Below are 27,974 nucleotides of genomic sequence, written 5' to 3' on the forward strand. Positions count from 1 at the left end.
AGGAAAGAAACATTTAACACTATAAAAAATGTTTGGCATGTCAAGTTCCCTGCCGATCTCTCCATGACTACACAGCCTCCCCATCTTTGGAGAGCAGGTGACTCCATTTAGGAAAACATTTGCGGAAAAATCACCCCATGATGGCATTGCACCAAATCCAGCAAATGGCCCAATAACCCAATCTACCAAGATCGCCTGGGGGCTTTAAGTGGAGTGACATAACTAATGCATGAAAACTTCAGGTTCTGTAATAATCAATTTGTGTGTGTGTGTGGGGAGGGGTTGAGGGGGTGGTTTTAATTCCACACAGTAAGCTTTTCAAATTGTCACAGACATCAATCAATAAATGACAGTTCTTTGGAAATGTTTGTACTTTCTGAACAGGGCATTTTGAAATGACGCAGTGCAATGAAAAAGTATGTACGCCCTCTGGAAAGTTGCCCATTTTCTTTTACATACACTGAACAAAATTGTAAACTTAACGCTTTTGTTTTTGCCCCAGTTTATCATGAGCTGAACTCAAAGATCTAAGACTTTCTCTATGTACACAAAAGGCCTATTTCTCTCAAATACTGTTCATAAAATCTGTCTAAATCTTTGTTTGTAAGCCCTTCTCCTTCCACCTCACAGGTGTGTCATATCAAGATGCTGATTAGACCACATGATTATTGCACAGGTGTGCCTTAGGCTTGCTTTACGGTTCTTTTGTTCAAAGCATTGTTCGTTTTTGCCAGAAATGTCGCCTGGCATTGCTGCCTAACAACCTCATCTTTGGCTCATCTGTTACAATAGTTTGGATCTTTATCCATCGGAGAATGGAGTGGTGTACTTTGAATTGCCTGGAAATTACTTTGTAACCCCTCCCAGAATCATGAGCATCAATAATATTTATTCTAAGGGCACCATATAGGTCATACTTTTGTCTTGGTATGATATAGTACCACACACCCATATGGTTAAAAGCAAACTATACAAAGTTCAAAGGGAGGCTGGACTCTCTCAAGTTACTCTCTAATGAATGTCTAATCATTTGCATTAATTTTGGTGCACCTAATTCTAGTAGAAGTGTACTAAACTTAATTTCCTAAAAATGTTGTGTGTGATTTCATAAATTGGGTTACCTTGATTAATTAATATGAATTAAATTAATCCAAATATGTAACACTAGTTAACTTTGTTGTGTACTATTTCACGTAATTTCCACACAATGACTACATTTCTTATGTTTTACTATGTGAGTGGCATTTGTTTTAAAAAGATACAAAATATAACAGCAAAGTAGCACCCTGACATTGGACCACTAATACAAAGCTAGAAACGACTCATTGGTTTACTGTAATACAAATGTAAGAAAACAAATATCGAGAGGGGTCAGCTGAGGTGGCTTGGGCATCTTTTTCGGATGCCTCCGGAACGCCTTCCTGGGAAGGTGTTCCGGTCCCGTCCCACCGGGAGGAGACCCCGGGGAAGACCTAGGACACGCTGGAGGGACTATGTCTCCCGGCTGGCCTGGGAACGCCTCGGTGTCCCCCCGGAAGAGCTAGAGGAAGTGTCTGGGGAGAGGGAAGTCTGGGCATCCCTGCTTAGACTGCTGCCCCCGCGACCCGACCCCGGATAAGCGGAAGAAGATGGATGGATGGAAAACACATATTGGAATTGGCAGTGGATAGTCAACAGTATTTAACTTTGTTCATATTTAAAAACTGTGAAAAAAATGAAGAAAACCTAGTAATTATATTAAAATTGATACAAGAAATTACACAAACATTTATATTATTACAATAAACCAGTGGGGAACCATCAGAGCCCTCTATGCCCTCAGAGAGGGCCTAAGGATAGATACAAATCTGTTTATATTTTTGTATAGAATTATTAGCATTTTTGTTTTCATTACATTTCATATTTTTTGTCTTAATTATAATGATCTGGGGTGGAAAAAGAAGGGTTAATATCCAAGAAAAAAATCTGAGAGAAAAATATCCAATCAAACTTTTTCTTTGGTATTCTCTTGGTAGAAATAATCTAGCTGTGCTCAACGACCAATGGCTAGGCCTTCAGGCTTTGAATAGAAGGCACGAGCCAACGTCATTAACATTTACTTCAATTAGAGCAGCATTTTGGAATTATAGTAGAATCAACCAATCATAAATTGTTTTGTAATAGGTGGGACAATTGTATGATGCCTCAAGGCCCTCTAGAGGGCCTAAGTATAAGTCACTAATTCAGAGCCAATAGCGAGTCTTGTTTTCACATGCATGAGCCTAGCTAGCTGGCTAGCTTTTTACAGTGAGTATACGTAAGGATGGTGATGGTCCAGATGTCAGCCCTGGCTTTGATCTCTATAGGAAAATATCTTCTTTCGGATTTAACATCAAAATACAGTTGACATGAACCTGCCATTATCCATTTCATAAAGAAGGACAGGAGAATGGTCTTTGTTTTTAAATGATAATCATAATGGACTTTTTGATTTCACCTACAGCTTGCTTTTTTTGCTATCTTGTTCATATAATTTTGAATACAATGTGTAAAATAATATTTCCACTTTAGATCAGTGGTTGTGTGGTAAAAATAATAATGATGCTGCAATTGGAAGTACTGGGTACATAACATTTCGTGTTGTGGTGCATTTCTTTATTGTTGCTTGCTGGACATTGAATACAGTGCAATGTTTTTCTCTCTGACAACATATGCTGTCCGTAGTTTTGAAACAATGTGAGTAGTGGTGTGGTTGAATTTATTCCACCTCAATTTTAATGACTTTTGGCAAATGTTTCTTTGACATGACACAAGCGTATTGTCTTCTAACGTGGTTCCTGCTATCGATATTTGCAACAGTTGTGTATGTCTGCTGCTACTGTGAGTCACGGCCAAGGCATGGCTTAGGACCGTTTGACTCTGTCATCAAATAATTGCTTCGCCTACATAGGTCTGTAAAAGAAAGGTCTCAATTCATGCTCTGTATACACAGGCATCCAAGTTCTCTATATGTATGATGTCAGATCTTTTTCCGCTACTGAGGGCCTAGTACCAATAGTCATGGTTGCAATGTGTCAACAATGTGTTAACTCAAACAATTTTCATATTCAATGTAATGTAACTATAGACAATCGCCAGGGGGGCTTTAAATGAATAACAATATATATATATATATATATATATATATATATATATATATATATATATATATATATATATATATATATTTTTTTATCATTGTTACGTATTTGTGTCTTTAAATGCACATTTTGGTATGTTTTGGTATGTTGATAATCTCCAAGTGTCTTGCTGTTATATTTTCAGTAATATTTCACTAAACCAAAATAAAAAACTATTAAGATGGAGGAGAACCAGCAACAGGCCCTACGACCTATACACTGTCAAATCCAAAGAAGTGAAGGTGCCACTGGAGATGTATTCTGTTGGACGGTTTTCTGGAGCACATCGTGCAAAAGAGCCAACAACAGGGTCTGATAAAAACAATGTCTCTGTTATGCTGGCATGGCACCCCTCAATCTTTTTCTGCCTAGGGATGCCAAGCCTAACACCAGAAAGCTAGCTAAGGACCACTGAGATCAACAGGTTTATTGGGTGTTTCCCAGGTAAGCCTCAAGCATGAGAAAACAAGGCCTCATGGCATTAGAGGCAAGGTGAACAGTGTGCACCAGAAACACTACCCTGGTACTCGCTCAGGATGGATTACATAATCCAAATGGTCAGAATCACATGCATGATTGTGTATACAATTCTACTAATAACAACAATAACACTTGGTATTATAGTTGTGCTCAAAATGTTGTGTAACCTTGGAGAATTGGTAATATATGGGTGAGCAGGCAAAACAAATGTATTTTATTTCTTCATATTCAACTGTAGGTTGTAACAGAATGGCACAATCATAAAACAAAACATGGCTACAAAGAAAACAATTAAATGACCCCTGTTCAAAAGTCTGAATACCCATAGTTCTTAATACTGTGTATTGCCCCCTTTAGCATCAATGACAGCATGCAGTCTTTTGTAATAGTTGTCTATGAGGACCCGCATTCTTGCAGGTGGTATAGCTGCCCATTCTTCTTGGCAAAATGCCTTATTGACAGTTTTGCAAAGTCTTTGGTTGTCTTGCATGAATTAATCAATCAATCAAAGGTATTTATAAAACCCTTTTTACAACAGCAGTTGTCACAAAGTGCTTTTACAGAAACACCCAGCCTTATCTTTCTCTTATCTTTATGAACCACATGTTTGAGATCTTTATGGTTGTGACCATAAGCTTTATGGTTGAGCTTTATGGTTGTGACCATAAAGCTCTATTTTGGTCTCATCACTCCAAATTACAGTGTGCAGAAGCTGTGAGGTGTGTCAAGGTGTTGTCGAGCATATTGTAACTGGGCTTGTTTGTGGCATTGCTGCAGTAAAGGCTTCTTTCTGGCAACCCGACCATGCAACTCATTTTTGTTCAAGTATCGTTATATTGTGCTCCTTGAAACAACCACACAGTATTTTTCCAGAAAAGCCTGTATTTCTCCTGATGTTACCTGTGGGTTTTTCTTTGTATGCTGAACAATTATTCTGGCTGAAATCTTTCTTGGTCTACCTGACCTTGGGTTGGTATCAAGAGATCCCAGAAATGTCCACTTCTTAAAACGTGTCTGAACAGTGCTGACTGGCATTTGCAAGGCTTTGGGTATCTTTTTATATCCTTTTCCATCTTTATAAAGTTCCATTACCTTGTTAAGCAGGTATTTTGACAGTTCTTTTCTGGTCCTCATGGCTCGGTATCTAGCCTGCTCAGTGCATCCACGTGAGAGCTAACAAACTCATTGACTATTTATACACAGAAACTAACTGCAATATAAAAAGCCACAGGTGTGGGAAATTAACCTTTAATTGCCATTTTCACCTGTGTGTGTCACCTTGTGTGTCTGTAACAAGGCCAAACATTCAAAGGTATGATCTTTTGATCAGGGCCATTTGGGTGATTCCTGTTATCTTTATGATTTAAAAAAGAGCCAAACAACTATGTGATAATAAATGGCTTCATATGATCACTATCCTTAAATACTGTTTTTTTGCATGATCAGTCAGATTTTTTAAATCAATGCCAAACTTTCACAATTTGTGCCAGGGTATGCAAACTTATGTGCACAACTGAATTAATAGCAATGCCTACGGCAAATGAGCAAGGTGCACGGTACCAATCCGCCCACAGAAGGAAGCCGAACCAAACAGGTGGAAGCAGGGTTTTTGGGTGGGTTTAACAACCACATGCTAAACAACCTTCAGAGCAGCAGACTGAGAGAGTACCCTGACCGACTTAAAAAGGCCGACATATAAGATAAAAATTCTTGAGACTGTGGTAGGAGCGATCTCTATGTCAGATGATGCATCACTGAGCCAGTACCCACTTGGGTTCCCTGGCTGAAGTAGCTGCCCATAATTTTTTACCACGAGAGTGGATGATGGGAATGTTCCCTACTTTACTTTATTTGTACATCCTTACCTGGAACATTCATATCATAAAGAAATTGCTACTGTTTAAAAATACAAGAAATCAAATGATTACCTGTATCAAATACAAAACATAACAAAACAAAACATAATTCATCCATTCCAAGTACAAAACATTATAACAAAAATGTTTAGTAATATATGGAAATTTAGACCAATTTAAGTTGTATATTGTATATTTTGTACAATGTATATCTTGTGTTTCCAATTATGAGCAAAAAAAGGATTTCAAGTCGGTCAAGTCAACTGCCCATCTTTGTGTACGTGTGTGCTTGGAAGTGTGGGTGTTGCTTATTGTTTGTGTGTGTGCCCTCCAGGGGGCTGGAGTAACTCTCCTAATGTCTCGTGAGTGAGTAAGAGAGTGAGTGGCTGCCTGGCTGACTACCCACCCCTTGTTAAATAGTGTAGTGGTTAGAGACACGGAATCTCATGCTGGGAACCAGTATCTGAGTCTCTCCGCAGTCAAAGTAAATTATACATTCGGATTTCATTAGGATGGACAAAAACTGGCCACAACCTTCAGTAGCTTTTTTATAGTAAACCTAACATAAAAGTGTTCACGGTTATATTCTGACTATTTCTGGTAGATTTTTGAAGTATGCATCCGTGCATGCTTTTTGGGGTAATATAGGCTAGATCACAACCCCTTGGGCAGTAAAAGAAGAGGGGTTTCCACGATTATCTCGTCTTTTCACTTCATGAAAAAGTCAGTTATCGTCACCTATATTGATAGTTATTGTATCAATGTCATTCACAAATGAAAGAATAACGAGCGTTGTTGTGCCATGAAATGAAATAGCTTTGGCAGTGTGAATTTCATATTCAGTCTCGCTAGAAATTCCTCAATTCAGTCTTGTTAGAAATTGCTAGCTAGCAATTGCTGATCTCCTGTCAAGATGCTATACCGACAGGTGGCATATGTATAGCTTTGTGGTGTAGTGGTTAAAGACAAAGCCTGTCACATTGGAGGTCCAGTTCAAATCCAGTGCGGGCAACAAAATGTATTCCTTCTAATTGCGGGCTGGCTGAACAAGGCTTGCCGCGTTCCTTCCCCCCACACTTTCTTCTGTACTGCTAGGTACATTGGCTCCTTAAATCAGATTGGATGCCATGGACTGACACCAAACTGAGATGATTCCTTTACAGGCCGCTTGAACAGCGTGTACTTAGATTCTCACAAACTGGCCAGTGCTTAGGCATCCAGCTTCATCTAAATTTATTCAGCTTCTGGAAACTGCTTCTTCTAGCGACAAACACTCCAGGGCTGCATTTTACAGTTAGACACCTGTTTGTAATAACAGCAGACATAACTTGTCATAACCTGTCATAATGTTGCTATAAGACCATCTTGACACTTTTTGGTGCAATTGACTTATATTGTTTATGACTGTTACATAAAAGTGTCTGAATCCACAATACCTACCTATCTATTTTGAGGCAAAGCAACTTAATTTTCTTTTTTCATTTATATCCAGAAATTGCCACATTGTTTTCATAGTAATTGAATAAATTTACCAACCCAGTGTTCTGTTGCTGACCCTCTTATGAACGATTCCCCTGTCAGTGTCATAACATGTTTTTACTTTTTTCCAATTAAAGTGACGCAGAATGGTCATAATGCTTCTTGACATTGCCATATAGTGTATTAAGCATGTCTAAGTAATCTGACATGGGACGTTAACACCTTAATGATGGAATACAACACAGCCATAAATGAACCCTAACACTAATTACTGTGACTAGTAAACAGGTGTAAAGACATTTTGTGTAATACATAGTCAGAACTCCAGTAGCATGGGTAATGTGTAATAATGAAACACATGTACATTGTAATTATGCTAATTGTCATGTCTAAATAGGGTGTCCTGCCCTTTAAATCTGTCATCGACAACAGTCCCAGTCATCAACAACAATGTTTGCCTAATTGCAATGCCAATATGGCAGTTCCTAAATAATTTCTCCAACTCACTTGTTTATTCTACATTTGTATAGTAAGTACAACAAATAAGTAACACAAAATTACAATTAAATAACATTTCTGGCCTTTCAAAAATATTCAGTGACCGATATAGCCACCCTTCTTTTCAATAACTGCCATGAACCTTCCATCCATGCAGTCTGTCAGTTTCTTGATCTGTTAACGATCAACTTTCCCTGAAGCAGCAACCACAGCCTCCCAAATGCTGTTCAAAGAGGTGTATTGTCTTCCCTGACTGTAAATCTCACGTTTGAAAAGGGTCCACAAGTTCTCAATAGAATTTAAGTCAGGTAAGGAAGGGGGCCAGGTCTATATTCGGGAATCTTTGAGGCCCTTGCTTGCTAGCCAAACAGTGGAGTACTTGGATGCATGTGATGGAGCATTGTCCTGCATAAAGAACATGGCCTTCTTGAATGCTGAGGACTTCTTCCTGTACCACTGCTTGAAGAGAGTATCTTCCAGAAACTGGCAGTAGGTATGGGAGTTGGTATTCTTCAAACCGAAAAGGTCCAACTACCTCATCCTTACTGATGGAAGTCCATACCAGTACCCCTCCTCTACCTTGCTGGTGCCTGACTCGAAGTGGTGCCCTGTGTCCATTAGTGATCCAGCCACAGGCCCATCCATCTGGTCCATCAGGAGGCACTCATTTCATCTGTCCATAAAACCTTTGAAAAATCAGTCTTCAGGTATTTCTTTGCCCAATCTATACGCTTCGACGTGTGAATCTAATTCAATGGTGGTCTTCTTTCAGCCTTCTTGACTGTGGCCATGTCTCTGAGCACTTAACACCTTGTACTTCTGGACAATCCAGGTAGGTTGCAGTCCTGGAATATGGTGGCGCTGGAGGATAACGGGTTTGTTTAATTTTTCTCAGGTCTTTTGCAGTTAATTTGCATCTTTTCTTCTCCATGCACTTTTTGCACCCCAGCTGACAATTCGCAACAAAACGTTTGAGTGTCTGATGGTCACGCTTCAATAGTTTAGCCATTTCAAGAGTGTTGCATCCGACTTAAAGGCATTTTAAATTGTATGACTTTTCAGTGTCAGTTAAATCTATTTTTTGGCCCATTTTACCTGAGATCATGAAGCTGCCTAATAATTATGCACACCTTGATATAAGGTGTTATTCACTGTTGCCACACCCTCCCTCATTACACAAATACATATCACCTGAAAATGATTCAATCCAATGAGCATTCAAGTTTATATGTTTTGGAGTTGGAAAATGTGCATAGAAATAATAATACGATCAGAATACTCACTTGCCTAATAATTGTGCACGCAGTGTATATAAGTCTACATACATATTTCATAACAGTGCTATCACTACATTATGAAAAGACATTACAACTTATGTCCGAAGTTATTATTTTTGTATGATTAAGACGCATTTGGACGCTACGCTTCATCAAATGTGTTGATGACTGATTTCAGTTGTCTTACTACAGTAGCCACATGATGAAGTCAATTGAGCCGGAAGAAATCCACAAGCAAAGTACTACCACCTTTGCATGATAAATGAGAAGATACTCTAAACATATAAATATAGTCCTTACTTACGTATTTGTCACCACGTTCCAGCTCATTTGCCTTCATCATTCCGCTAGTATCAATTCAAAGACAATTGCACACAGCCATTCAATATATGTATGTATCCTAAAGTTGTTTGGCCAGATTGTTTGTATAGATTTAGAAGTTTAAAACTGCATAAGCATCCGGTAGATCCTGTACTTGACATTATTAATCTGACTTATGTAACTGAGGAGGGACAGTGAGAACAGACAGTGAGAACAGATGGAGGGCATTTTATTAACAAAACTGAAAGGGAAGTGGAGGAGGTGAGGGAGAAATCAAAATCAGAGGGTTTTTTATGGGGAGGTCTCCCCGTAAGTGTGGTTTAGGAGGAATGGCTTCTGGGGTTTGTAGTTTTGGTGGCTGCTCCAGCACCTTCCATCTCCTGGCCATCTTCTTGCTGCTCCATCTTGAAGCCTTTTCTGCTTCCTCCTGTTCTGCTACTGGCCTCCACCCACAACATACTCCCTAGGAGCTGTTAAATGGCTACTCTGATCAGGTTCCATGGGGAGGCAAGTATGTTGGGGCGGGGGTTGGCCCAGTCTGTAGCTTACGAAATCTTTGCACACATGCAGTTTTACATTTTACTATCCTTTTGGTGAATTGTAAAGAGATTCCTATTCAAGGAATAGGAAGCCTAACCCCTCAAAAATAGCATTAGCCCTCACGTGGACCGAACAAATATACACACCAGGTCGCATTTTCCTTGTTTTACTTTCCTGGTGGGGATTTTTGCTCCGCACCAATGTAGTAATACATGTTGAATAATACGCAGAGGCAGACACACACAGCACCCACGCCACTCCCCCATTTTAGCTTTGAGTTTGCAGCTTGTCATAAGGTTATTTGCATATGTAATTGATACTAAATTTGTCATGATGAAAATAACACTGCGGTTCAAGTGGTGCAGGCACAGTTTACCTGAGGACTGGGAGAGCTCATCAACCCCAGTTTGTCACCGTTGCCACAGCCAGCCCATGCACACAATTACGTCACTTCCAATCACGCTCATTGACATGTACTGTCTCTCCTTCCTGCTACTTGGCTACTTGGCCTCAGCAATTGAGAAACAAAATTGTGTTTCAGTGCTGCCCGTGAGAGTAGAGAGAGTGAGAAGGTATGTGTGCCCCAGTGTCGCTTGAACTGCCAGATCAAGAGCAAGAAATACAAAGAGAGAATTAGAGAAAGAGAAATAATTACACAGATAACCAATAGGTATCTGTTTTTATGTTTTCCATTCATACTGTAACTATTTGCATGCTGTTACCACATCGCACATTGCTCATATCCTAACAATGTCTTTTGAAATATTTGTGTATAGATTTATTTTCTTCCCTTTTGTTCATTTTAACTCAGCATTATTTTTCTTACTTTCCACGTGTTGGCAATATTAACAAACATTTCCCATGCCATTGAAGCCCCCTAGAATAAAACTCAACTGATCTGAGATAGACAGGGTGAGATACATAGAGAAAGACACAAAGGGAGTCATAAAGCCCCCTGAATTGAAATAAAGAAAAAGAGAGAGACAGATACAAAAATAGAGAACAATCAAAACAACAGAACAGATAAAGGACTGCTAACACTTTATCAGTGCCGCTTTACCAACAGAAACGGAGAAAGAGACTTTCTTTAGTCTTCCAATTCAGCTCATTTTAATTGAATTATGTCCGTGGGTCGATGTCGCAGAGGGCTGTGGCATCAGGGTAGGTGTTTGTCATAAGAGAAATGTTCTGACATTGGGCCCAGGTATGGGGCAGCTCGGCATGTTAATTAATGATGAAGATCCTGACAATATGCAGAGGCATGACAGTGTTAAGCCAGTCGAGGCTGCAGCTTCCTTTGCATATTAATAGACGCTTCATTATTATTTAATATGACAGCTGCTCCGAGGGCTACCATCAGACCTCATCTCCATTATTTGCGGTTTTCTGACTACGACTCTCCCCTGTGCAACACACAATGCTGTGCTGTTTTCTACTGCTTAAAATATTTGGGGGTTGCGGGTGGGGAAATACATCCAACCTATAATAATGTTGCCTTCATAAAATGCTGTAGTATGGCTGTCTTGTATCACGCAATCCTAAATCATGGACTACCTGGGAACAATAAGGTTATTTCTGCCGTTGGAAAACGTTTTTGAATACTTTGTCATTCAATGCAGTATGAAATATGACCCTGTTGTGTTGATATTTGGTTATGGCCAAAGAGGATGGACCGTCAGTGTGTATGTAAGATGAGAAGACACAAATTTGTCAGAATTTTTGAAGGTGACTTTGAAAGAATCCATGAAGTCAGGATTGTTTTGTTTGTTTGCATAGTAATGAATGCAGATTAGGAGGATGGGTCTTTCGACATTTAGACGCACAGTCGTTTTAATACTCGTTGCTCTGTTTGGAGATACTCTACGCCTTCTTATTAGATTGCGTGTTAGGTGAGTGCACGTTATGTGCTGGTGACAATCGATCGGCTGAAATGAAACAATTAGCCTATATGAACAAAGATTTCGATTTATAGAGTCTGTCACTCATGTTATGAAGAGATGAGTTAGGTGAAGTCGAAAGGAGGGGGTCACAGATTGACTGTGATAGATTGACTTTGATAGATCCAGAAAGATGCAAAAGATCATCCTATACCTGTTTGAAATAATCTGCTTAAAATGAGATTAATTAATAACAATTAATAATAAATGACATTTGTAGAGCGCTTTTCATTATTTAGAAAAATCTGAAAGTGCATAGAACAAATAAAAAAGTAAAGAAACATACAAGGACAAGAAAAGCACGGTTATCAACAGAAATACTCCCTATATAAGGTCTTTAGGCCTGATGTAGATTGAGTCTTTTAAGGCCTGCTGTTGAGTGATCTGGGTAAATATATTGCTTTTGAAAAAAGGTTGTTTGTTTGCCAAAAATATTATGTTAGCAGACATATTTTTCACTACTTTCTCATGAGGTCATTTGCTTTTAGATTAAATTGCTGTCTCTGATGACTTCATGAAATTTCAAATATTTTTTTATTCAAAATGTACACATCCTGGCTGTAGAGGAAAATAATATTTGACATTCATCAGAAAATGCCATTTGCGGTACTCTAAAAGTATTTTGAGCCTAGGGCTGCAAAATGTATCTAAATATAATTGAAAATGCGATAGCCTACTAACAAGTGCAATATCCAAATTGCCAACTTACGCGATTATCAGCTCCAAAAAACGGTGAATGATATGCGCTTCACGTGAGGCAAGGTATAAATCGTTCGTCCGTAATTGTTTTTCTTGCGGGTGCTGTAGGTATTTTTGTAGATTACTAAAACCTGGACTAATTTTGTTAAATTACTTGATGGTTTTTCAGTGTTAGTTTGAGTTATAACTACAACTGCTATCGAAGAGGTCTGCGTCAAGTTATATTGTTCCACATACAAACAGCATGGTTATTAAAAGTTTCAGCTTCAATGAAGGCTATGAAGGTAAAACAGCAACATACGTTTTTTTGTTGTAAAAAGTTTTGCACACTTGTAAAAAGGATTTGCAAACTTGCAAACTTGGAATTACTTTTGCATAATTGTGCATAATTGTAACTAACTTGATATTTGGAATCATGCAACTCATGAATAACACTTGCCAAAGTAAAATACGGATGCTTAGAGTTTTTTTTTTATATAAAAAAATATTTTATTTTATGTAAATCACAGTAGTACGTTTCACAGCGTTTGCAAGCTGAGATTCCCATGAGGAGTCTGATTGGCAGTCCGTAGATTTTTCTGACCAATGTACTGAATGCATTGTGAACGCATCTCGTTTCCACCTTCTAACCAAAAAAAAAAAAAACATGGCTAAGCACAGTCGGCTTCTAGCAGCCTACCTCAGTTTTTATAGGATAACAAACAGTTTAGATGATTTTTCCACCTAGCTAAATCAATGTACACAGTTTTACCGGAGTCTATTAGTTAAATAACTGTAGATCTAGCAACTAGCAAGGAACTTACATGGCTACTACCATTTACCTTTGAAATGGATACTATGTATTTACCACGGGAATAATAGAAATTCACTCCAATTCAAGATATCTATAACGTCATTCGGACTAGTCAAAACGGCAGTTGGAGATATCTGTAATTCAGTATTGACTATTGACATGATTCCAGTTGAAGATATCTTAAATCCCCCTCAATTTAAGATATCTAGATCTTTCTTTTGCTATATGTTAAATAACTTTTTAACTAGTCATAAATCAGATGTAGATATCTTGAACTGGAATTCTGACTAGTCTGAATTAAATTGAAAATATCTATTATGAAGTTATAGATATCTTCGAATGAATTTTGATTTGAGATATCTCAAATTGGAGATATCTTTAATTTTAATTCTGCCTAGTCAAAATTTAATTACAGATATTTTGAATTGGGGATTTTATTTAGGCAAAATTACATTGTGGATATCTATAGTTACACATAGAACACATAGGTGGCTTGCTTATATTCAAACATATGTTACTACTCTTCCACCATAAGGCAAGCATTAACCGCCATTTCAGATATAGTCATAATAACGTTTGAGAAATCTGCATCTATTATTTTGACTAATCAAAACTAAATTACCAATATCTTCAATTTCCATTTGGGATATGTAACGAGTCGAGTGTCGTTTTCAGCGAGGTCATTGCTGATATCTGTAATTCACATTTGACTAGTCAAAACTGAATTACAGATATATTTAACTGTAGTTTTGACTAGTTAGAATGATGTTACAGATACCTTGAATCCAAATTCTGACTAGTCACAATGTAATTACGACTAGTCTAATTTACGGTGTTGATATCTGTCATGTTAATTCCGGATAGTCAAGTATAGCGAATAAATGTTAAAACTGCTTGCCATACCTGTTTTTCCTCCTATGCAAAGGATCACTATCAAGTTTAAACACTGGTGTTTCAGAATCTACTCAAATTGGTTCAAAGTTGAAAACGTGACAGACTCAGTTCATTGGTCAGAAAAGCTATGCCGTGCCAATGAGCGTCCTCATGTGTATCTCCGCTTGCAAACGCTGTGAAACGTGTCACGGCTTCGGTGGGTGGAACAAGGAGGAGCAGGAGAATGGCGTGGTAGAAGGATATTTATTACTATCCAGTGTAAACACGTATATATGTATCTAGAGACACGAAGCGTAGCACAGCTCTTGCAACATAGTCAGAGACAATCACACACAAAGACAGGGGGAGCAGAGGGAACATATATACCGGGGGAAACAGCGATGATGAGGAACAGGTGCACTAAACGAGACACAGGTGAAATGTATGATGAGACGGTGGTGTCAGAAGGCCGGTGACGTCGACCGCTGGGGCCCGCCCGCTGCAGGGGGAGGTGAACCAGCAGAGGTCGCAGTTGTCACAAAACGTACTACCGCAGACTCTGATTTACAAAATAAATCATTTTGTCACAGATCTAGCGACATTTTTATACAAATACAAAAGTTTGCGAAATGTTTTTACAGTCCCATACGGAAAATACATGTATTTTAAATATATTTTTGAGTACATTTGGAAAATATATTTCCGAACACATTTGGAAAATGTATTTCCGAACACATTTGTAAAATATATTCCTGAATACATTTGGTAAATACAGTGGGGAGAACAAGTATTTGATACACGGCCGATTTTGCAGGTTTTCCTACTTACAAAGCATGTAGAGGTCTGTCATTTTTATCATAGGATTTTTTAATAATTTGCATTTTATTGAATGACATAAGTATTTGATCACCTACCAAACAGTAAGAATTCCGGCTCTCACAGACCTGTTAGTTTTTCTTGAAAAATCCCTCCTGTTCTCACCTCATGGGGCATCAATGATCATGAGGAAGGTGAGGGATCAGCCCAGAACTACACGGCAGGACCTGGTCAATGACCCGAAGAGAGCTGGGACAAAGAAAACCATTAGTAACACACTACGCCATCATGGATTAAAATCCTGCAGCGCACGCAAGGTCCCCCTGCTCAAGCCAGCGCATGTCCATGCCCGTCTGAAGTTTGCCAATGACCAACTGGATGATCCAGAGGAGGAATGGGAGAAGGTCATATGGTCTGATGAGACAAAAATTGAGCTTTTTAGTCTAAACTCCATTTGCCGTGTTGAGTACAACCCCAAGATCTTGGCCAACAATCTCCTTCCCTCTGTAAGAGCATTGAAGATGGGTCGTGGCTGGGTCTTCCAGCATGACAATGACCCGAAACACACAGCCAGGGCAACTGAGGAGTGGCTCCGTAAGAAGCATTTCAAGGTTCTGGAGTGACCTAGCCAATCTCCAGACCTGAAGCCAATAGAAAATCTTTGGAGGGAGCTGAAAGTCTGTACTGTTGCCTAACCACCTATGGCAACGGCACAAACATAGCAAACACTGCAAATGCCATTGACATTACATGAGCTGCCCCTTCAAATTGGTAATAAGTGTAAAATAGAAAAAACAACTTTAACTTGATTTTTATTCAGTTTAATAGGACATTATGTAGGCAATGAGCTCTATTTTTTAAGTGAGATTATCAACGCTGTTAATGCCCATGTTTGAAAATCGCAAATCATACTCGTAATTGCAATACTTGTCAAAGAAATCGCGATTCAATATTTTATTCAAATCGTGTAGCCCTATTTGAGCCGCGTCTGATTTGTGACTGAAATTATCCCAGCAACAATCCCAGAGGTGATTTCAATATTTACTCTGCGATCTGCTCTCCATACGTCTCATTTGGAAAACAGTTGACTCTCGGCCATTAGACAAAATGAAAGCTGACCTTCAGGCTTGGCAGAGGCCACATTGAATTGTGTGGAGAGAAGTATAGCCTTCTTACTAAGCTTCTCTGCATGTGTGTGCGCATGTGTGTGATGTTTGTCATTCCCATGCATATGGAACAGCAAAGAGGAACCATTGCAAATGAGAGGGTCCTTGGTGACATGATGTATACTGTTCGTCAATATGCTCCCAATGTATTTTAGGATGCAAACAAGGCTTTAAATGATATGCACCTCCATATCAGTGGCTCAGAGTGTGCTTCGCCATCTGCATATCAGCTGCTGAAGAGAGGTGTGTTTGTATGGGTGAGTGAAGTTTCTGTGACTGTGTGTGTGCGTGGGATCATCTCAATTCACACACACACACACACACAGTTAAAAGCTTCTCACGAGTCATGCTATTAAAATGTGACAGCTGAGTGACGATAAACTGTGTGTACAAGCAAATACTATAAACAGTTTATTTAAGGGGTCTTTTTTGTTCTAATGCAGTGACACCAAACTTACTCAATTTCTTTAGGGTTGAACTGCATGTGTATGTTGATCTATATTATTTGCAGCATATTTCTTGTTTTCTTCATATAACTACGCTTGAACCCGTAACCTAGATTAGTCTTCAAAGGAATGTTTTGTCAAAAAAAATCTTTGATTACTGCATCATTACAGTGGGGAGAACAAGTATTTGATACACTGCCGACTATGCAGGTTTTCCTGCTTACAAAGCATGTAGAGGTCTGTAATTTTTATCATAGGTACACTTCAACGTTGAGAGACAGAATATAAAACCAAAATCCAGAAAATCACATTGTATGATTTTTAAATAATTAATAATTAATGGTCTAGCCAGTCTCCAGACCTGAAGCCAATAGAAAATATTTGGAGGGAGCGGAAAGTCCGTATTTCCCAGCAACAGCCCCGAAACCTGAAGGATCTGGAGATGGTCTGTATGGAGGAGTGGGCCAAAATCCCTGCTGCAGTGTGTGCAAACATGGTCAAGAACTACAGGAAACATATGATCTCTGTAATTGCAAACAAAGGTTTCTGTGCCAAATATTAAGTTCTGCTTTTCTGATGTATCAAATACTTATGTCATGCAATAAAATGCAAATTAATAACTTAAAAATCATACAATGTGACTTTCTGGATTTTTGTTTTAGATTCCGCCACTCACAGTTGAAGAGTACCTATAATAAAAATTCCTTCTACATGCTTTGTAAGTGGGAAAACCTTCAAAATGGGCAGTGTATCAAATACTTCTTCTCCCCACTGTATGTATAACTAGTCAAGTCATGCTTTGTAAACTAAGCTGAAATTAAAATCTCAGGCATTTTTGGAACATAGTGATTATTACCAGTTTACCCAGAACATACATGTTTTTCCGTAGAACATTGTGTCAAATCCAAAATCTTTAATAAAGTCTCCCAAAGAACTTTGTCTCCTCAGAAGAACAGAGAAAAGTCATTGTTTAATTCTGTGATTAATAAACTATTTTTCTAATAACATTTCACTCACCTGAAAGCCACTCCAGTTAAGCCTTGTTCAGAATCATTCAGAAGTATTCAACATGACATTGAATCTTAAGTTCTTTATGATTCTTCCTATTTTACGCCATGACTGGCCGTGCAAGCCGCCAGTGAAAGCCAGAAGAGGATGGCTATTATAAACGGATCTGTGTAGCCCCAAATAATTTTAATAGCAGTATTGCCCAGTATTCTGTTTTTGTGGCAGTAGGGTTAGATTTTGCTGGTCATAAAATGTGAATATCATCAAAAAGTTTATTTATTTCAGTAATTACATTCAAAAAGTGAAACTTGTATATTATATTCATTTATTACACACAGACTGATATATTTAAAATGTTTTTATTTTTTTATTGTGATGATTATATCCCATATTCAGTATCTCTGAAAATTTGAATATTACTTAAGACCAATACAAAAAAAAGGTTTTTAGAAATGTTGGCCAACTAAAAAGTATGAACATGAAAAGTATGAGCATGTACAGCACTCAATACTTAGTTGGTGTTCCTTTTGCCTGAATTACTGCAGCAATGCGGCGTGGCATGGAGTGGATCAGTCTGTGGCACTGCTCAGGTGTTATGAGAGCCCAGGTTACTCTGATAGTGGCCTTCAGCTCTTCTGCATTGTTGGGTCTGGTGTATCGCATCTGCCTCTTCACAATACCCCATAGATTTTCAATAGGGTTAAGTTCAGGCGAGTTTGCAGGCCAATTAAGAACAGGGATACCATGGTCCTTAAACCAGGTACTGGTAGCTTTGGCCAAGTCCTGTTGGAAAATTAAATCTGCATCTCCATAAAGTTGGTCAGCAACAGGAAGCATGAAGTGCTCTAAAACTTCCTGGTAGACGGCTGCGTTGACCTTGGACCTCAGAAAACACAGTGGACCAACACCAGCAGATGACAAGGCACCCCAAACCATCACTAACTGTGGAAACTTTACACTGGACTTCAAGCCACATGGATTCTGTGCGTCTCCTCTCTTCTTCCAGACTCTGGGACCTTGATTTCCAAAGGAAATGCAAAATTTATTTTCATCAGAGAACATAACTCAGCAGCAGTCCAGTCCTTTTTGTCTTTAGCCCAGGCGAGACGCTTCTGACGCTGTGTCTTGTTCAAGAGTGGCTTGACACAAGGAATTCAACAGCTGAAACCCATGTCTTGCAAATGTCGGTGCGTGGTGGTTCTTGAAGCACTGACCCCAGCTGCAGTCCACTCTTTGTGAATCTCCCCCACATTTCTGAATGGGTTTTGTTTCACAATCCTCTCCAGGGTGCGGTTATCCCTATTGCTTGTACACTTTTTTCTACCACATCTTTTCCTTCCCTTCGCCTCTCTATTAATGTGCTTGGACACAGCTCTGTGAACAGCCAGCCTCTTTAGCTATGACCTTTTGTGGCTTGACCTCCTTGTGCAAGGTGTCATTGGTTGTCAAGTCAGCAGTCTTCCCCATGATTGTGTTGCCTACAGAACTAGACTGAGAGACCATTTAAAAGCCTTTGCAGGTGTTTTGGGTTAATTAGCTGATTAGAGTGTGGCGCCAAGTGTCTGCAATATTGAACCTTCCATCCATCCATCTTCTTCCGCATATCCAGGCCGGGTCGCGGGGGCAGCAGTCTAAGCAGAGATGCCCAAACTTCCCTCTCCCTAGACACTTCCTCTAGCTCTTCCGGGGGGACACCGAGGCTTTCCCTGGCCAGCCGGGAGACATAGTCCCTCCAGCGTGTCCTAGGTCTTCCCCGGGGTCTCCTCCTGGTGGGACGGGCCCGGAACACCTTCCCGGGAAGGTGTCTAGGAGGCATCCGGAACAGATGCCCAAGCCACCTCAGCTGACCTCTCTAAATGTGGAGGAGCAGCGGCTCTACTCTGAGCTCCTCCCGGGTGACCGAGCTTCTCACCCTATCTCTAAGGAATCTCCCAACCCCCCTGCAGAGAAAGCTCATTTCGGCCACCTGTATCCGGGATCTTGTCCTTTCGGTCATACCCAAAGCTCATGACCATAGGTGAGAATAGGGACGTAGATTGACCGTTAAATTGAGAGCTTCGCATTGAGGCTCAGCTCTTTCTTCACCACAACAGACCGATACATCGATACTGCAGAAGCTGCACCAATCCATCTGTCATTCTCCCGTTCCATCCTTCCCTCACTCGTGAACAAGACCACTAGATACTTAAACTCCTCCACTTTAGGCAGGCACTCTCCACCAACCTGAAGTAGGCAAGCCACCCTTTTCCGACTGAGGACCATGGCCTCAGATTTGGATGTACTGATTTTCATCCCAACCGCTTCACACTCGGCTGCAAACCGTCCCAGTGCATGCTGAAGGTCCTGGTTTGAAGGGGCCAACACGACAACATCATCCGCAAAGAGCAGAGATGAAATCGTGTGGTCCCCAAACCTGACACCCTCCGGCCCCTGGCTGCGCCTAGAAATTCTGTCCATAAAAATTACGAACAGAACTGGCAACAAAGGGCAGCCCTGCCGGAGTCCAACATGCACTGGGAACAAGTCTGACTTACTGCCGGCAATGCGAACCAAGCTCCTACTTCGGTCGTACAGGGACCCGACAGCCCTTAGCAAAGGACCCAGGACCCCATATTCTCCAAAGGATGCCGCGAGGGACACAGTCGAATGCCTTCTCCAAATCCACAAAACACATGTGGATTGGTTGGGCAAACTCCCATGAACCCTCCAGCATCCTGTAGAGAGTATTGAGCTGGTCCAGTGTTCCATGGCCTGGATGAAAACGACACTGTTCCTCCTGAATCAGAGGTTCTACTATCGGCCGTATTCTCCTCTCCAGTACCCTGGCATAGACTTTCCCGGGGAGGCTGAGAAGTGTGATTGGTTGACACGCAGAGGCGCACAACATCAACAACAAGACAGCCCCACAACATCCAGACACTTGAGGTACTCAGGGCGGATCTCATCCACCCCCGGTGCCTTGCCACCGAGGAGTTTCTTGACTACCTCAGTGACTTCAGCCCGGGTGATGGACGAGTCCACCTCTGAGCACTCAGCCTCTGCTTCCTCAATGGAAGATGTGACAGCGGGATTGAGGAGATCCTCGAAGTACTCCTTCCACCGCCCGACGACATCCCCAGTTGTCCATCCCTTTATGACCACCATGTACCCATCCTCTGATGGCTACTTCCAGCAGGATAATGCACCATTTCACAAAGCTCGAATCATTTCAAATTGGTTTCTTGAACATGACAATGAGTTTAATGTATTGAAATGGCCCCCACTGTCACCAGATCTCAACCCAATAGAGCATATTTGGGATGTGGTGGAACAGGAGCTTCGTGCCTTGTATGTGCATCCCACAAATCTCCATCAACTGCAAGATGCTATCCTATCAATATGGGCCAACATTTCGAAAGAATGCTTTCAGCACCTTGTTGAATCAATGCCACGTAGAACTAAGGCAGTTCTGAAGGCGAAAGGGGGTCAAACACAGTATTAGTATGGTGTTCCTAATAATCCTTTAGGTGAGTGTATATGTATATAGAAAGATAGTTCACTGTTTGTAATTTTTCAGCTTGCGTACTTATTTTCTATCAGCTGTTTGTGTTTTGTATTTTTATTTCATTCATTTATTTATTTTTAATTTAATTTCATTCACCTGGTGTCCCATGTCTTAACTGATCCCTGACTAAAGGGTTAGAATGAAAATCAGCAGGACTCCAAGTCCCAGACTCCAAGTTGAGAACCACCATCATAGAAGGACTTATTCTGTGTTTACTTTAGGATGCGCTTTATTTTGATGCATAAATACTATATTGTTTTACTTTAGGGCCAGGCTTGATATTTAGTCATTTTAGAGGTTAGGCCATTTGGCCTTCGGTTTCGCAAAAATGCCAGGGCACAAAGGCCATTGAGCGAAATAAGAGGATTTGGAGCTTTCAAATAAACAACTTGAATTGCTGATAGAATTGCTGACAACATGTAACCTAGCATCTATCTCTAAATGTTTGTTGAAAATGTAATAAATATACTTGAATCGCTTCTTGTCTTTCAAATACATTGCTGGTTAGCTAGGTAGCACATTTTTGCCATTGACATGACAAGAGTCAACACACTTTATAGAAATGCATGGTATCAATTACAAGACATGGTATAAAAAATGAGCTGATGCAAACAGCTTATGATACGTAACATCTTGTTGATGAGCTTTCAAAATAATAACAACAAAGAAAAAAATTGCAGACCCTAGGTTTAATAACTGTTGCATTCTGGGTGTGTGTCTAATTTTATCCTCTCTGGTCTAGGCCTGACAGCGGCGGCGGCGGCAGCTGCCAACGCAGCCATCGCAGAGGCCATGAAGGTGAAGAAGATCAAACTGGAGGTGATGAGCGGCTACCACGCCAATGCCAACCAGCATGGGGCAGACGGTGAGAACGGAGACCTTAGCTCCAGCGTGGGTGAGTCAGTTAGTGTGCCCTTCACACACACATGCACGCACACTCGAACGTGCTCAGGTGCTCACACTCATTCAAAGCCATTGAAGCAAATAGCAAAATAGGTATGCAGATTCACACAGACACAAACACACACATACACACTAGGGCACAGACACATAAATGAAGGGACACACAAAAAAAACACAGACATACACACACACATAATGAAACGTGTGCAAATGCACACACACAGGCACATACACACCCGCAAGGCTGAGGGTTCTGCAGATACATAAGTGCGTGTTCAATCAAAGATGTACGTAACTGCATTGGAATGCCACTCTAGGCATCAACACACCAACAGCAAAAAGCAACTGTTAAGCTGAGGTACTTGACTTAATTCAGAACCTACCTACTTCAACCAGTGTGGGACCAATTGTGTACATTTAGAAGTATGAACGTTCAGGTGGAAGACCGAAATATTTGTCTTTTCACACAGAGCTAAACACAGGGGCAGACTATTTTTAATGCTACTTTGGACTCTGTCTTTAAAGTCTTGTTTACTACTGCACTTTAAAGTCTCCAGGTTTCCTATCCAGTCTTAAGAACACCACAGACAAAAATGGAATACAAATATGAATCCATGAACACGATATCCCAAAGCTATTAGCGATTAACTCAGTCTGTAATTTCTTTAATTTAATTCACAGCGAGAGCATTGCTTTTTCAATATGTGCCATTTCAATTAATTATTAGCCTAGAAATGTAGACAGATTTTACTAATATTGCCACCAAGCCACTTAGTGTATTGTGGAAAATGATAGGATAGAATTATTATGAGCCCATTACAAATTATAGGCTCCATGTAATCCCTAAAGCTTTGATTCGCTAAATAGTGTTTTCGATTCACTTTCTCTTGCTAAGTGTCTCAACTCATGAATACATTTAAAGTACTTGACACTATCTTTGGATAAAAACAGGATGCAGTCGCTAGGGAGATTGAACAAAGAAGAACAATTCATGAGCTCTGAGGTCATCAAGCCAAGAGAATAGACCAATGAAAAAAATACAATAGGTCCACGACCAATGACAAAACGAAGGCTACGAGGTCACCAAAATCAAGATACATGTGAATGAGAACAGCAAGGCTATGGCACCCGAGCTAATAAGAAACTCTTTTATCTTTTTACAATTTAAATTGTAACCTTCAGCACACAGCCAGCCACATATAAGAAAGCACACCCTGAAGAATCATAATTCTGTTGGAGCGAAGCCGGGTTGTGTGTGTGTGTGTGTATTTATGTATGTGTGTGCGGATGTGTCCATGCGCGCTTCCATCTATGCGTGTCTGTGTTTATTTGCCTGTAGAGACACTGTGTGTGTCTGTACATGGATACATGCGTGCATATTTGTGTGTTGCTGCAGTGTGGGTGAGCTGGCCTTGGCATTAGCTCCCAGAGTGAAATATATGATGGTGACGCCTCCCGGTCCCATCCACAATCAATTGGATTCTTTTCCTTTAATATTTACTTGCAGCGATGAGATTCTCGCATGCATGGTGATGAACAGTCTGCCACTGGCGTTTGAAGGTGACCTGTCAGTGCGTATGGACAAATCTCTCGCTCGCAGAAATGTAGAAAATAAATCATTAGGCAGCTAGGCAGGCAGACAGAGCCCCCCCCCCACACACACACACTTCTATCAACCTGACCCCTCCCCACACACACCTCTCGTACACTTGCCCGGATTTAAATTGTTTTCGGATTTATGATTTGAATTAATGCTTCGTTTGGTCAAAAGAATGGCTTGCTGAGACAAATGATGTTTTGTACTGAAGCCATCCTTATATTGATTACTGGGTGTTGCCGCTATCTCTTGTTTATATCGGCCACTCGTGTGACAGGGTGGCCAGCTAAAGTCATCGAGATAATCCACAGGAGAAATACAGTATGGCCTGAGTGTAGGTTCTTCAGATGGGCAACGCAGAGAGACAGGAGCATTTGTCAAATGTTTAACAAGGGAAAGTCAACATTCTTTCAGTGTTAGTACATGGCAGTGTTCTCACTTTATGATATGGACAGTAGTGATGTTATGTTTAATAAGGAAAAAGCAGTATTCCCCCAATTGTTTCATCTTTTGAGCCATCACATGCAAATGATCCATGCAATTATCAAAATCTGCTCTGGAAAAAATTAAGAGACCACTCCTAATTTTTCTTAAATCAGCTTCTCTACATGTATGGCAGCCATTACATTCCAGTGTCTGTTAAATTCCAACACAAGCACACCTCATTTTACTTAATGAGGTACTGATTAGGTGATTTCCTGAACCAAATCAAATTTAATGATGAAATTTATAAAAAACACTACTGTGGTCATCACTACAGCAGGGTTCCAGCTGGATGGAAGTGCAAGTAGTACCTCAAAGTTAAATTGGAAAAATAACAATTCAGCATGACAAAAGAGTTGAAAATAGAAGCAGTTAAATAAAAATTTTAATTTCAAAGACGGCGGTTCATAAGAACAAGGTCAAGCAACAGACATTGGGGACAACAAAGCTACAGACTGGCAGGGGCGAAAACAACTGTCCACTGACCGAGATGACCGTCAACTCATTAGAATGTCACTCAACAACCGTAGGATGACATTAAGTGATATACAAAAAGAATGGCAAACAGCAGCTGGGGTGAAGTGCACGGCGAGGACGGTTCGAAACAGGCTCCTAGGGGCAGGGCTGAAGTCGTGCAAAGCTAGAAAAAGCCCTTCATCAATGAGAAGCAAAGAAGAGACAGGCTGAAGTTTGCAAAAGACCATAAGGATTGGACCGTAGAGGACTGGAGTATGGTCATCTTCTCTGACGAGTCAAATTTTCAGCTCTGCCCAATACCTGGTCATCTAATGGTTAGATGGAGTCCTGGAGAGGCCCACAAGCCACAGTGTCTTGCACCCACTGTGAAATTTGGAGGATCGGTGATGATATGAGGATGCTTCAGCAAGGCTGGAATGGGGTAGATTTGTCTTTGTGAAGGACGCATGAATCAAGCCAAGTATGGTTATCCTGGAAGAACACCTGCTTCCTTCTGCTCTGACAATGTTCCCAACTCTTGAGAATTGTTTTTTCCAGCAGGACAATGCTCCATGACACACAGCCAGGTCAATCAAGGTGTGGATGGAGGACCACTAGATCAATCTCTAGACCTGAACCCCATTGAAAACCTCTGGAATTTGATCAAGAGGAAGATGGATGGTCACAAGCCATCAAACAAAGCTGAGCTAGCTTGATTTTTTGTGCCAGGAGTGGCATAAAGTCAACCAACAGCAATGTGACAGACTGGTGGAGAACATGCCAAGACGCATGAAAGCTGTGATAAAAAGTTACTTTTCATTGTTACAGTATTTTTGTTTTCATGGATGTCATTTTTGGCAAATTTTCAGCTTATTATATATTACTTTTCATGTAAGAAATATGTAAAACATCTAAACATTTTCACCAGTACGGCACACACGATGAGAAAATAACTTTAAATTAAATTTACTGACACAATAAGTAGGGTTTGAAGCATGAATTAAGTGTTTTGGGTGAGTTACTACATTTTGTAGACATGCCATTGAGTTGTGATATTCCATGAAACAGTTTTGACGATTGTACTTATAGTTTAGAGAATGTTAAGACCGAGCCAAAGTGATTGAGAAAAACTGTAATATAGCAGGGGGGGTAAGCTGTTGTAAGATTGTATATCTTTCCACTGACATATCGGGTTAAAGGAAATATACTTTTTGTTGCTGACAAATGTTAATTGCGTTACAACTAAAAGGTCACCTTTCCCACAGTAGCAGTATGAGTGAAGCAAGAAAACACACATACTGTTACATTTTTCATCTTTGCAATATAATCGGCTTCACTCTCAGCACTCAGGCCCTGGCTGAGGATATTGCTTAAGTGAATTATTATTATACTTCCCTGCAGTACTTAGTCCCAGGTCTAGTTTAGATTCCTACATGCCTAATATGTCCTTGTCCGCAGTCCATTATGGCTGTGGAATCCTGAGCTCTAAATCACTTGACAGATATAGCTATATGACTGTGCAAGAGGGGAACTTGATTTGGCCACTGCCTTGTTGGACACTGTTGGCCTGGATTCACTATAGATAACAGGCCAGTAAAAAACAGAATGAACCCTTTGTTTTAAGGAGAAAGAGTGAGAAACAGTGGGAGTAGAATGGAAAAGAGAAAATTAAATAGTAAGAGGTTGATTGTGATGATCATATTGTACTATGTACTGAGATGAGTAATACAGGCAAACCTGTAGGAAGACCCAGATACGCATAAAAGTCTGGAAACAAGAAAATGCCAAAAGCAGGAACAGCATCATTTTGGCAGAGGCACAGGCAGAGAGGCAGTAATAAAGGATGAGGAGTATTGCAGATTAACAAGTCAAATAAGTAGACAGATATGAGACAGAGAATGAGTCAGGTACAGAGCCAGAGAGAGACAGACAGGGACAGAGACAATGACATAGAGATGGAGACAGAGAGACAGTGACAGAGAGACAGACAATGACAGAGAGACAGGGACAGAGAGACAGACAATGACAGAGAGACAGAGACAATGATAAAGAGAGTGATAGAGTGATAGAGACAATGACAGAGAGACAGGGACAGAGAGACAGACAATGACAGAGAGACAGGGACAGAGAGACAGACAATGGCAGAGAGACAGAAACAATGATAAAGAGACGGTGATAGAGTGATAGAGACAATGACAGAGAGACATGGACAGAGAGACAGACAATGACAGAGAGACAGGGACAGAGAGACAGACAATGACATAGAGACAGGGACAGAGAGACAGACAATGGCAGAGAGACAGAGACAATGATAAAGAGACGGTGATAGAGTGATAGAGACAATGACAGAGAGACAGGGACAGAGAGACAGACAATGACAGAGAGACAGAGACTATGATAAAGAGACGGTGATAGAGTGATAGAGACAATGACAGAGAGACAGGGACAGAGAAACAGACAATGACAGAGAGACAGGGACAGAGAGACAGACAATGACAGAGAGACAGAGAAAGACAAGGAATCAAGGACTGTTCCCTTGGTGAAGTGCATCTGCTGCCTTTTGTCTTGAAGTCAATAGAACAGGCTAATGTTTCTTTCACCCACATCAAATATTCATCACAATTAGACCTTCCTGTTTGTATCAATGTTATTTATTATCAGGAAAAACAAATAGCCAGCTAAACTCAACCCAGCCAAATAACCAAACATCCTGTCAGAGGGGAAGGAGGGAGAGAGAAAAAGAGAGTGAGTGACAGAGTAAGAGAGATAGGAAGGCAGATTATGTGTGTGTGTGAGTGTGTATGCGTGTGCGTGCATGTGTGAAAAAGCGAGCGTCCGGGTCGGTTTCAAAGGAGGTTCAGAGGCAATGTGTACAATGTGGATTGTTCCTGTGGCTGTCAGGAAATGCCACAATTACAGATCACAGACCTAGACCAGAGTACGTGTGGCACTAGGCCTTTCAGTGGGATAAACAGCCAGCCATCCAGGCAGCCGTTCCCTCCCAACGCACTGACCCCAACCACAACCTTCATTACCGAGACAGAAAAACACTGTCAGCTGCTGCCCGCTAACAAACACCTGCCAATTTCAAGAGAAGAAATTGCTTTTTTCAGGAGTGGGAAATGAAAACAAGTGTTTTAAGACCTTGAGCCAGGAGAAGAAAAGAGGGGAAGAGAGAAAATAGCCTCCCTCCCTTTATTTTTAAAATAGAAAGGATAAGTTCCCTTCAAACGGTAATTAGTGATGTCATATCCTGTACAATGTTTATTCTCTTTATGATGTGAATCTCTTTTTTTCACAACATACTCTTTATTTCTGTCTCTCTAACTGCCTCTATCCTTTTCTAGCTCTCTCTTTCTCTCTCTAACCCCCATACTCTTCCCATCCACCTGGTAACGGTAATAGACCCAGCTATAGCAGAGTCCTTACCTGGTTTAGGTGATGGTATCCTGGGCCCAGATCAGATCAGTCACTGTGTGACAGGTGTCTGGATTGGATGATGAGAGCTGAGATGGTGGGAGGGACGATGAGAAATCCTAAGGTCATCCAGTACATTTCAGAAGGACTCCTGTCCAAGTTTGGAAAGCCTGTGGGGGCCCTTTGATTGCATGTTTGTAAGCGTGTTTGTGAGCGTGAGTGCATAT

At 40.5% G+C, this 27,974-nt stretch overlaps 1 protein-coding gene across 8 annotated transcripts in view; it reads left to right on the forward strand.

Annotated features, from left to right (window-relative positions):
* The window catches only part of dachd (dachshund d), a 200,529-nt gene that overhangs the window by 105,556 nt on the left and 66,999 nt on the right, over positions 1–27,974 (forward strand). For all 8 annotated transcript variants that reach the window (XM_010904272.3, XM_010904273.3, XM_010904274.3 and 5 more), the window contains exon 3: positions 21,634–21,786. In XM_010904272.3, coding sequence (XP_010902574.1) covers positions 21,634–21,786 — 153 coding nt within the window. The remainder of the gene's footprint in view (positions 1–21,633; positions 21,787–27,974) is intronic.

Source organism: Esox lucius, chromosome 16, assembly GCF_011004845.1.
Source record: "Esox lucius isolate fEsoLuc1 chromosome 16, fEsoLuc1.pri, whole genome shotgun sequence".
Lineage (NCBI taxonomy): Eukaryota > Metazoa > Chordata > Actinopteri > Esociformes > Esocidae > Esox > Esox lucius.